We start from the raw sequence: 12,942 nt of genomic DNA, 5'->3' as shown, positions 1-12,942 counted from the left end.
GTTGTACAGTGAATAATGTGTTTAGGTAGTGTTCTTCTTGTGGAGGGGCACTGGTGGCCCTGTTGTATAAGGCACCGCAATTAGCTGTGCAGAGTTGCATCCCCTGGGCACGCCAGAACCTATGATCATTGATTTGAATCTTGGTTCACCCAAATTATGTTTCCAGGTTTGTCAGCACCACATCTGTGCCTGTGGTTTTTACCAAAATGGTAAACTTCTCCCACCAGCATTTTGGGGGGCTTTCCTCCCACATTAAGTTGATATGTCGTGATAAAACAGGAATACTGTTAATTGCGATGTTAAACTCATTCGCTCACTCTTCTAGTGGAGTGTATTTAATACATTCTAGTACTGAGTGTCTTGCACAGAACACAATATGGGGGGAAAAGTATGAAAAATTCTCTGTGATTGCAAGTTTATATATGGGATAGGATATTTCTAAGATGAAAAGTAAATATTGAGACTGCATTGGTCAGTACCATAAAAGATTCCATGGAGTTGTTTTAGATATTCCATCTCATTTATCCGACAAACTTAAGTTTTGAAACTAATATACATTATTAGTTCATTTGGTATGTCTACTGAATCTGCAAAGTCAATTTTTTACTTACTCATACTTGTGATGTTTAGTGTTCTCATCAACCCAGTCAGCACGTGTGACTGTGAAGGAACGAATCGTGGGCATCGAAATGGAGAACCATCGACTGAGAGACACTGTTCAGGAACAGGAGTCGGAACTCCATTCTCTCCGCCAGGTGGCGTCAGCTGTCAAGAAGGGAGGTAGCTTAGCTTAAACTCATTCCAAAGGCTTTGAGGTTAATAAAGTGTTTCCTCATGACAGCCCATGGTAAAATTGTAAAATGTTTATGAAAAGAAGAAAAAGGACAAGTTTGGGCCAATAGACAATGTTTTGGATACATGTTAACTAGATTTAATTTCCACTTGTTTTCTGTATCAGACACGGAGAGTGCGACCTCGCTGTTGTTTCGGAAGCAGATTGAGGAGATGAAGGAGGAGAATGAGGTTCTCAAACAGTCCGTGCACAAACTCAACATTGAGCTGAGCCAGAAACAGGCTGTAAATGATGCTTCCAGACTTGCATCTCAGGTGAGGAACATCTTCATGTGTTAGCCAGGGGCGGTTGGGTAGCCTAGAGGCTAAAGCATTCACTAGTATCACCAAAAACCTGGGTTCGTTTACCCTCATGGGTACAATGTGTGAAGCCCATTTCTGGTGTCTCCCCGCTGTGATATTGCTGGAATATTGCTAAGCGGGATAAAATCATACTCACTCACTCACTCACCCCTGTATGAGCCCAAAGCTGATGGTTAGACTTGATTCACCAACATGCAGGTTCATTCCTCTCAATAAATGGAACTTATTCCAGTGTCCATGTATCCATTTTTGTTGTTGGATTCACCGAAATGATACATGCCTGAGAGCCTTGACTCTTTGAGCTTTCATCAGAGATGAACCTACCTTGCTTCTTCAAGTCTCTCCCCTCTTCAAGTTGCATGTCGAGCGCTGGAATATAAAAAATGCCTGTTAACAAGAAGAGGCATTAATGTTTAGCTTTACATTAATTGTTGCATTGAATGAAGTCTCAAAATTTAAGAAAAGAATGACTTTAAAGATAGTCTCAAATTTAAACACTCAGAACTATTGTAATCATTGTATTAATCGGCCTGCTCCGATAATTGCCCCCTACTGTGGAATGAACCTTTACCTTTAATAAAACTATGCATGCACTGTCAGAAAGAAATGTGAACATTAGTAACTTGTAGTGTAACCAAGGAGTTTTGTTGTTGACGATATTCTAATTAAACAATATTTCAATTGACTAACCACGGGTCTTGGTAGTGGTGTGGGCACAGGGTCTACTCAGGACCCACCCAAACCAAGTACCCGAGTTTCCTGTCACAGCACTATTGTTCACTTCCGTTCAAGCTCGGAAAACAAATTGAACTTGTTGTGGATGGTTTAGAAGTTGCCTCCCAATTTTCTAAGCGACCAGGGCGCTTATGACTCCAAATTGCGATACATTTGTTTCCCAATTTGACTGCAAGGGACACAATTTGGAATCATAGCAGATCCAGGTAGAGAATAGGTCTTCAGCAACCTTGCTTGCCGTAAGAGGCAACTATGCTTGTAGTAAGAGGCGACTAACGGGATCGGGTGGTCAGACTCGCTGACTTGGTTGATGCAAGTCATCGTATCCCAATTGTGTGGATCGATGCTCATGATATTAATCACTGGATTGTCTGTTCCATAATCAATTATTAACAGACCGCCGTCATATAGCTTGAATATTACCGAGTGCGGCATTAAATAACAAACAAACAAACAAACAAACCAAGCCTGACTAGGGTCAAGTCTTTTTACCAAGAGAAGTTTCTGGGGACCAATCCTAACCCAGCATCCCCTTGGGACTGATTTATTTCAGTTCCTAAAACTGATAAACATTCCAACCAGCTTTAGTCTTGGCTTTCCTTCCACACTAGACGTACAGTAATCATATCACATACAGTAGCCATGTTGTCTTAACTTGAATTGTTTGTTCACATTCATTTTCTTTTCCAGTCAAGAGAGTTCAGTGGCCTTCCTGACAGGGGCCCTATTCCATCCTGGCTGGTAAGTATAGTCACCTAGATACACAGCTGCCACAAGGTTGCATGGAGGTCTCACCCAAGTGTTTCTGTATGTCAGGTACAATACAAGCAGAGAAGCAGGAAGGTTTCTACTTTCATCAACAAGTGTACAACAAATTCTGGAAACTGTACAGCTAATTCTTCTGATAACTGAACAACCAATTCTGGTACTTGCAGAAATTCTTGTAACTGCACAGAAAATGCTTTCTTGTACTGTACAGCAAATCTTAGTACTGTACAGAAAATTCTTGTAAGTGAACAGATAATGCCTTCTGGTACTGTACAGCAAATTCTTGTACCATCAGCAAATTCTTGTACCATCAGCAAATTTTTTAACCATCAGCAAATTCTTGTACAATCGGCAAATTTTTGTACCATCAGCAAATTCTTGTACAATCAGCAAGTTTTTGTACCATCAGCAAATTCTTGTACAATCAGCAAATGTTTGTACCATCAGCAAATTCTTGTACCATCAGCAATTTCTTGTATCATCAGCAAATTTTTGTACCATCAGAAAATTCTTGTACCATCAGCAAATTTTTGTACCATTAGCAAATTCTTGTATAATCAGCAAATTTTTGTACCATCTTGTACCATCAGCAAATTCTGGTAGCTTTACAGCAAATACCTTCTGGTAACTAGAACAAATTCTGGTAACCAATGGTAACAGTTCAACAAATTTTGGTAACAGTACAACAATTTCAACATAAAGAACTAGATTATCCAGACGGCAATAGCTACATCTCATATCAACTTACCTTTACTTATATCATGTCAACAAGAAGTACAAATGTCCCAACCTTATCAGCCAAGGTCAAAGGTATCTTGAATGTAGGTCAACCTGCCATAACCTGTGTTACCATTTATCACACCGAAGTGCACTGGCTTTACCTTCCTGCACTCAATCTTGTGTATGTCAGATCCATGTGTTACCATGTTCCCTTATCTTGTAGCCTGTACACTGCGGAGTGTGAGTTAGGAATCTTTGTATGGACTTGTTGCACTCACAATGCTTGTTGTACTGTACAATACAGTTTCAGTACCTGTTTGTGTTGTCTGATGAACCTCCTCCACCACGGAACAGTATACTTGTACATTCAGGGATGGTTTGTGTATAAAGGTTGCAGTGTGCAGGCTGTTGTGCCCCTTGGATGTAGATGTTTGTTGTGTACATCAGCAGGTATCTTGACGTGTCGGTGCCCGAGTCAACAGATTTTATTTTGTGTTCACAAACATTTGGACTCTATTGGATTTCATTGAAACATTATAAGCTTCAACTTTTGTCAAGACTGTGGGTGCGTCTTGTGACATTATTGCAGCACGATATTGAGGTGTCTTGTTTGTGGACACTGTGAGGAACCTATTTGGCTATGGATCTCTTGGATGAGTCGAACCCTATCATTCCACCTGTGGTTAGTTATGTTTTCTTCAGAAAGATTTGCTATTACGAAAGTAGAGTCTCCTTGTGGTTTGTGTGTATATCCTTGTCCAAACCAAGCAAGGACTCCTCACTCACAAGATTTTATTGGCATATCTTTTCACACAACACATGTATAATTATCCCCTGTAAAGTGGTAAAGGATCGATGACAGTTTTTAAGTCCAAATAAGCATGATAAGGGTAGGGTTTGTTTCTTGTGCCAAACTAATAAACATTTCATTATTTCTCCATGAAACTATCAGTAAAAGACAGAGTGGCAGTACATTTATGTCCAGATAAAGTACTGGCACAAGTCTCTCTCTGTCTACTTCAGTTCCACAAACGCTATACTGCAGATCACACGAACTACACTTAAGGTCTGTCATGCTTAAATGTACACATTTCACAAAGCTGAGGGTTTCTCACCGCTATAAACTGTATACTTTACAGTACTTCTTCAGCATGTAAATGTACACCACCTGATGAAAATAGTGAACACCCATTGGACAAAAGTATATACCTGTGTTATAAAAGTTGATAGCAGGCTCGAGTGTGAAAATTACATCATTTTACCAACATAAGCAATCCAAACAATTACCATTTTGTAGTCTCTGTATTTCCGATTTCATCCCGATGCCTGATAATGGAATGCTGTTTCAGATCAACAAGAAGTACCTTGCCCCCCTGTTCATTGCCTACGATGCCAGGCTGAAGGAGAAGGATGATGTCATCACGCAGTATCAGGTAATGCTTCTCTCCAGGGCCCCATGGAATGTCAAAGGTGAAGGTCACAAGCTAGAAAAATGTGACAAAAATGTTTGTGATTACATTCTCAAAATAATTATTCAGACTGCCTCCACGCACTCTCACTCACTCACTCACTCACTCACTCACTCACTCACTCACTCACTCACTCACTCACTCACTCACTCACTCACTCACTCACTCACTCACTCACTCACTCACTCACTCACTCACTCACTCACTCACTCACTCACTCACTCACTCACTCACTCACTCACTCACTCACTCACTCAAGCATGTGCAAACACACTAGGGCTGGGACGGGTAACTCGGGTACTGAGTAGGACCCGGGTACCCACAGGACTACCCGGACCCGGGGTTAGTCACATGATATATTGTTTGATGACAAAAAATATCTAGAACTCTATGGTTACACTACAAGTCACTAATGTTCATATTTCTTTCTGACTATGCACCCATTCCCTCTGATTTTTCATGTGGTTGAATAAAGATATAACTAAATTCAACTTCAGTGTATGTATGACCAGATTGTTTAATACATGTATCTGAATACATTTTGTCAGGGCTATGCTAAAATGTTCCCATTTGGACATTTTGAGACATCTCCTGAGACCTACAGTGGGTACCCGGGTAGGGTCGGGTAATAGTGGTGTGGGCACCTGGGTAGTAAATTTGGACTCGTCCCAGCCCAAAACACACATATTATGTCAGCTCCTAAAATAATGCTTTGACCCTCAAGAAAACAACATATGACCAAACTCTTCAATATAATAAAATTGAACCTTGAATGCAGTATTTTGTTGAACCCATGCACTGACTGACTGTCGTGTTGTCCAGGAGGAGCTACAGAGTCTGAAGCGCCGGGCCGAGGACATCGTGAAGGAGAACCAGAAACTCCACACGGGGCAGTCTGGCAGAGGAGCTCTCAGCATGACAGAGTGGTAGGTGCACCACATACAAATTTGGGAATACGAATTTGCCATGCATATATTTTCCAATCAATTATTAATAATACCATCTTGACAAATAACAGATATACTGTAAATTTTAAAATTAAAGTGACTCCTGACCCCGAGCCAAAAATGAAATTCAATATTGATATAATCCCCCCCCCCCCCAAACACACACAACTAAATTTGAAGTTTAATAGATGTGAGCAAAGACCACTGACATTCTTTTCATGCTCACATTAAAATTTCAAGATTTACAGTATTTGCAAACAGATATCTTCAGTTTGATTGAAAGGTAGGTTAGTAACAGATTGCTTTTGTTACAAAATTCATAGATTCAATTTTAAGTGAAGGAGAATCAACCTACACCGGAATATAACTGTTGATTGTGAGAATACGAGCGTGGTGGGTGACTGCATCCATCATTAATTAGCCTGTGGCAGAAATCTCTCCCTGGGAGATATAATTAGTCTGGGAAGGGAAAGTGAGATTAGTCTCATTAATATTTCGCCAGTTTGTGCTGATCGGTGGGTGTTGTTTCTTGAATAATTAAGTCATGAATAATTAACTGCACAGCTTCAAGCAGGTGAGGAGAACAGCTTGCTCACAACTTGTGCTTGTACAGACACTTGCTGGTTGTCGATATTCCATTTTTACAAGAAAGAGGTAGGTTTGTCTGCAGCAGTGTTACATGTTTGTTTATTTAAATCATCCTTCCTATTATCTGATTTGGTGTCGAAAGCAGCATTGTGTTGGTCCAGAAAAGATGCTGATGTACATTGATCAGGAAAATGGCAGTGTAGAGGACAGGGATCAGATGGTGGATGCAGATGGGATGTAGACAGGGTACACTGTCTGGGGTGTTCTGGGAGAAGTGTGTCAATATCTTAGTTATACAGACAAGGCTTAGGAGATGGTGAAGGGCAACTTCAGGAGAAAAGGGAGCTTATGGGTGTAGGATACAATTGTGATATGACATCTCATGACGTTTGACGTCAATTTACTTCAGTGAAGATCAATATGTGTAATGTCACGTATCTTTGTAATAGATTGAATTGTCTACACGCTTTTGAAACCTGTGCACCTTCACAGAAAAAACTGGTGTTTTGACTGCTTTCGGTTTATTTAAGTTACAATACTTTGTCAATAATACAAATACTGCCAATGTGTAGGAGGGGCAACATTCCTGTATGACTACTTTCAGTTTATTTAAGTTACAATACTTTGTCAATAATACAAATACTGCCAATGTGTATGAAGGGCGACATTCCTGTATGACTGCTTTCAGTTTATTTAAGTTATAATACTTTGTCAATAATATTAATACTGCCAATGTGTAGGAGGGGAGACATTCCTGTATGACATCACAATTGATAAGTGATGTTATCATGTCACATAGATGGAACAATTGACCATTTCAACTCTCAATAACCAAACAGTTAAATAATTTGATGATTGTTTCGTAATAATCTTTGAGCTTATTTGTTTGAGCCAAAGAGATCTGAAATAAAATATCTAGGGTTAGATTTGAACATTTATGCTTCACGTTAATACTTGTCTATTTCCCAAATAGTAATTAGGAGGGATTAAATAAGTTTTGTTTTACACAACTTTTAGCAATATTCCAGCAACATCACAGCAGTGAACATCAGAAATGTGCTTCACACATTGTACTGATGTGGGTAATTGAACCCGGGTCTTCGGCATTGCGAGCAAATGCTGTAACCACCGGGCTACCCCACCAGGCTACCCCACCCGCCCCAGTATTTAGGAAAAGTAACTTGAAGCTAAACAAAATTTAGAAAAAGTCAAAAGTATGCCAAAGTATTTTCTGTGCACATCTCGTGAGGATACTGTGACTGAAATACAGTTCCCAGTGGTTGTATACATGGTATGACTCTGTGTCTTGCAGGCAGCAGCTACAGGAGCAGGCCAAGCTTGTGCTGGAGGAGAATCAGGTTCTTATGGAACAGATCGAGATCAACCAACTCAAGTCAAAGGAAATGTTCAATGCCCACCTGCAGGAAGGTAGTACTTTTCTCTCACAGTTGCTTAGAAATGGAGCTGAAGTAGGTCTAAAATGCATAACAGAAGATGATTTTTAACAGAAATAACACTGACCAAGTTTGTGACCCAAGATGAAATTTTCATCAAATGTCAGGAATTTGAAGTCAGCTGGAGTCAAAGACTCTCTGATGTGAAAAATGGACATGTTGTTGGAAAGGGAATATTTTGAAGTGTCGAAATGGTAACCATCAGTTAAATTATTATTATCAGAAAAAGCTTTTCTAGTTTTCTTTTATATTTGAAATTAGGCTGTTACGTGGAGGGCTCATCCTTAAATCTTGTCCCTCTGGTCAGGAATCAAGACTAGGATCTGTGTATCTGAAGAGGGTTTGGTTTGGTTTGTTGTTTAACGCAGCACTCAGCAATATTCCAGCTATATGACGGCGGTCTGTAAATAATCAAGTCTGAACCAGACAATCCAGTGATCAATATCATGAGCATTGATCCACGCAATATGGGATCGATGACATGCATCAACCAAGTCAGCTAGTCTTACCACCCAATCCTGTTGGTTGCCTCTTACGACAAGCATAGTCAGTCGCCTTTTACGGCAAGCATGGGTTGCTGAAGACCTATTCTACCCCGGATTTTCATGGGTCGTATCTAAAGAGGAGAGAATTGCGATTTTTTTTGTCTTCCCTGGTCATTTTCGTCTTACTACTGTGCAAGTTCAATTTTCGAAAAGAAAATCTGTCAATTAAGAGGAATTTGTGTTGGGGAGGCTGTCAGTAAGGGAATGTTTGTTGGGGAGGCTGGCAGTAAGGGATTGTTTGATGTTGGGGAGGCTGACAGTAAGGGATTGTTTGATGTTGGGGAGGCTGGCAGTAAGGGATTGTTTGATGTTGGGGAGGCTGACAGTAAGGGAATGTTTGATGTTGGGGAGGCTGGTTGTAAGGGAATGTTTGATGTTGGGGAGGTTGACAGTAAGGGATTGTTTGATGTTGGGGAGGCTGGCAGTAAGGGATTGTTTGATGTTGGGGAGGCTGACAGTAAGGGAATGTTTGATGTTGGGGAGGCTGGCAGTAAGGGAATGTTTGATGTTGGGGAGGCTGACAGTAAGGGAATGTTTGATGTTGGGGAGGCTGGTTGTAAGGGAATGTTAGATGTTGGGGAGGCTGACAGTAAGGGAATGTTTGATGTTGGGGAGGCTGACAGTAAGGGATTGTTTGATGTTGGGGAGGCTGGCAGTAAGGGATTGTTTGATGTTGGGGAGGCTGACAGTAAGGGAATGTTTGATGTTGGGGAGGCTGGCAGTAAGGGATTGTTTGATGTTGGGGAGGCTGGCAGTAAGGGATTGTTTGATGTTGGGGAGGCTGGCAGTAAGGGATTGTTTGATGTTGGGGAGGCTGACAGTAAGGGAATGTTTGATGTTGGGGAGGCTGGCAGTAAGGGATTGTTTGATGTTGGGGAGGCTGACAGTAAGGGATTGTTTGATGTTGGGGAGGCTGGTTGTAAGGGATTGTTTGATGTTGGGGAGGCTGGTTGTAAGAGATGGATGTTGGGGAGGCTGGCAGTAAAGAATTGTTTGATGTTGGGGAGGCTGGTAGTAAGGGATTGTTTGATGTTGGGGAGGCTGACAGTAAAGGAATGTTTGATGTTGGGGAGGCTGACAGTAAGGGATTGTTTGATGTTGGGGAGGCTGGTAGTAAGGGAATGTTTGATGATGTCTCCAGTGTCCAGGCTGACGAAGAAGCTGAGTGTATCCGAGTCTGAAAAGTTGGAGATGGAGCGAGACCTGGAGGCTACCAGACTGAAGTTCTCCGAGCTGCGACACAAACATGACGCTCTCCTCCTCACCACCGGCAGCCAGGTGACCGTGCAGGACCACATCAACAGCATCGCCGACATCAAGAGGTCAGTACATTTGTGTGGGATATGCTGCAGCAGGTATCAGCTTTCTAAAGGACCAGTACGTATAATATTCTGGTCCTGGTCAATTAATGATCCTGACCAAAAAATGGTAATGATGATGATTAATTCTTCATTCTAATACTTAATTCTGATTGCAATCGGAGAAATAAACAACAGTGCCCCAAGAACAACCACAGCACTACTATTTAGTTCATTCCACTCTTCCAAGAGAAAATAGGTATAACATAGGACCAAGCTGGTGATAGTGATGGCTTTTAAGCATTTGTCACCACTCGCCCCTTTCCGTAACCTGCAAGAAGACTCGTCCCCCTATCGATTAATGTTATGTGCGAAAATACGACAAACCAATCAGAATGCGCGTATGATTTCAAGTTCTTCGTCAAAGAATCCCTCAGAAATAATTTTGATTTTACATATGTCTTGCATCTAAAAATATACCCAAGACCCAGTTAAATGTGTTCAATCATACTGTTTATTTCCGCATGTCCAGATGTGCTTTAAATTGCATCTGCAATATATATAATATATGGGGAAATCTATGTGGACCATTACGCAACGAGTTGATAATTGTTTTAGGTATGCCCGTTTGCGCTTAGACGGAACCCGGTCGCAAAAATGGCCATGAGAGGGGCAAGAGTTCCGGAATAACACGAGTTGGTCATGAATGGGCCTTTAAGATAAAAACAATCTTTTGTTTTAGTTTGATCGCAGCAGTCGTATCTGTGGTAATAGTTTTGTCTGGACAAGAAATATAGCAAACAAACACAAGCAGAACCTGTAGGAGACAAGCTATAGATCCCTCTCCTTGTTCTCCATGCACCAACATGTTTGTGAAAGTTACAAATTGACTCTATGGAGCAGCCACATTTATTATAACCAGTTCATGACTATTAACATGATGTTAAGGTAGAAAGGGAATGCATATGTAATTATTAGTTGTTGATCCAGTAGTACCTTCACAGTGTTGATAGTCAGTAGCAACTGAACCTCCCAGTTACCTAGATATTTGAATGAACACAGGTCTTTGACGGAGGAGAAAGAGCAGCACTTTCAAGAAACGGAAACCTTTCGCAATAGGATAAAGGTAAGTACTTTATATCAGAGAAGAGAGAGATATATAGGGAGACAGTTATGGCTCTGCTACTGAACTGCACACACACACACCTCTCCTATTCCTGTGTTTGCTGATGAAGAGGCAAGTCATGGAAGATGTAGAGTGGGTTTCAGTTTGAATGTGAGAGTTGCCGGTGAAGCAGGTGGAAGAGATATCTTTTGGGTGAAACTGGTGAGCTTGGGTATGGTCCTGGCAAACCAGGTACTCCAATCAGGGCAAATCTAGCATTCCAACCCAGGATCAGAATATTCTGTTACAGCTAAGGGAGTGAACTCTGCTCTGCAACTTGTGGCACCTTCAACAACTGGGCCACTTGTTTAATAAGTAATGTTGAGACATTATATAGTGATCTCACATGTGGTGTCTCTTTAGACAGGTGACACTATTGAAAATGACTCTGTTCAGCTGGCAGTGAATGGGTACCTGGTAGAATGAGATGGTAATGTGACTGACTGTTAACCTTCTAGCGCCTCACAGGCAGCTTGGGTTGTATACTTCCCAGGGAGCTGAGAATAAAAATCAAGGAAATTCTTTCCATTGTATCTTCCTTGTTTTCCAGATTAAATGGTGTTTTGTACAGAGGGATTACTTACTTAAATTAAGAAATTTTGTAGGGTTGAGTACTCAGGGTTATGAGATATTCACTTGTCGTGCCAAAGCCGAGTTTTGATCCCCCCACTGTAATTTATCCTGAAAACGTAAGATGTTGAAGGTTATTTAATTCTCTGATCTATTGTATGGCGGTCTGATGTTGCCAGGCCTTGGAGGAGGAGAGAAGGAGTCTGGCGGTGAGGAACACAGATTTTTTGGCTGAGAACAAGAGACTCCATGCAGAGATCAAGGCTCTTCACAAGGCTGTCAGGTAAATATGGTGCACAAAGTAGAGAAATGGGCCATGTATTGTAGGGTTGCGTTGTGTAGTGTTGTATAGGGTCTTGTAGTGCAGGGTCGTGTAGTGATGTGTAGCATTGTGTAGTGTGGTGTTGTGTAGTGCAGGGTCGTGTAGTGATGTGTAGCATTGTGTAGTGTAGTGTTGTGTGGTGTTGTGTAGGGTTGTGAGAGATCTGTATGTGTTGCAGGCGGGCGCAGCAGAAGCTGATGGTGTTCCAGTCTGCAATGGAGCAGTCGGAGGACAAGGAGATGACTACCCAGGAGTACCTTGCCACTGTCATCAAGCTGGTCAGTGTTGCTTCACATCTCCCTCTGGCTAGTACCATCAAGGCGCAAGTATGTTTGCAGAAGTTCTATGTGAGATTATACCAGGAATTTGCTTGTTGTAACAGATGACATATTGGATCAGTTTGTCAGACCTGGTCACTTGGTTGAACGCATGTTGTCGTACCCCGATGGGCTAGGATGTTTTTATCAACTGCTGGATCTGACTCGATTAATGAACTGTTTGTGCAGAAAGGTTGGATCATTTATTGAAGTACTTGCACAATGCTCACTAATGCATGGATGTTTTTTGCTTTGCAGGCTGAAAAAACTGCAGCAGAAAGGGATACATATGCTAAAGTTGTAAGTATTTTTTGTGAAACGTTTACATGGTGCTACAATACCAGGATAATAATATATCTTTTTAAGAAATAAATGACAAGCGGGAGTTGTTTTTCGTGCAATGAAACACTGCAGGGAGAATAAACCATGAGGGGCGCAACATTCTATGTACCTTTTCTACTTATACAGATTGTCATATCTCTCCCACTTATAAATGCGATCAATTGCCCATTGCGTTCACCTGCGGTTGCCAGATACATCTGTGGAGTTCATGTCACTGGACACATTCCTCCAAAAAATAACATTGTCCAATTTAGAATCTCCGGAAATGACTCTTAAAACTTCCTGAGTATGTTGTACATTGTAACATTACTGGAGATGTGTTTTAGTAGGGTTTCACAAGACGCAGGAACCCTGCATATTTTATGCATATTTCAGCAATAATACTCCTAATCATATTTTCAAGTCTTATTAGACATGTTGGACATAACATGTTTGTGAGTCAGTGCTGCCTCCCCACAAAATCAGAAAAGAGGAAGTCGTATTTTCTTCATTTTGTTATTTTAACATTTTAACATGATTTGGTCATGAGCAGAATGAGCATGATGTT

At 41.1% G+C, this 12,942-nt stretch overlaps 1 protein-coding gene across 1 annotated transcript in view; it reads left to right on the top strand.

Annotated features, from left to right (window-relative positions):
- Nucleotides 1–12,942, top strand: part of LOC139451673 (centrosomal protein of 89 kDa-like) — a 30,754-nt gene that overhangs the window by 14,301 nt on the left and 3,511 nt on the right. Inside the window, exons 8-18 of the mRNA XM_071232996.1 lie at nt 631–780; nt 959–1,107; nt 2,581–2,631; nt 4,728–4,811; nt 5,670–5,773; nt 7,695–7,810; nt 9,523–9,703; nt 10,742–10,805; nt 11,594–11,697; nt 11,915–12,014; nt 12,312–12,353. Of these exons, the coding sequence (XP_071089097.1) occupies nt 631–780; nt 959–1,107; nt 2,581–2,631; nt 4,728–4,811; nt 5,670–5,773; nt 7,695–7,810; nt 9,523–9,703; nt 10,742–10,805; nt 11,594–11,697; nt 11,915–12,014; nt 12,312–12,353 (1,145 nt within the window). The remainder of the gene's footprint in view (nt 1–630; nt 781–958; nt 1,108–2,580; nt 2,632–4,727; nt 4,812–5,669; nt 5,774–7,694; nt 7,811–9,522; nt 9,704–10,741; nt 10,806–11,593; nt 11,698–11,914; nt 12,015–12,311; nt 12,354–12,942) is intronic.

Source organism: Haliotis cracherodii, unplaced genomic scaffold (genome assembly GCF_022045235.1).
Source record: "Haliotis cracherodii isolate W230 unplaced genomic scaffold, xgHalCrac1.p SCAF_10, whole genome shotgun sequence".
NCBI classification, from domain to species: domain Eukaryota; kingdom Metazoa; phylum Mollusca; class Gastropoda; order Lepetellida; family Haliotidae; genus Haliotis; species Haliotis cracherodii.
This window is presented reverse-complemented; position numbering and strand designations above follow the sequence as displayed.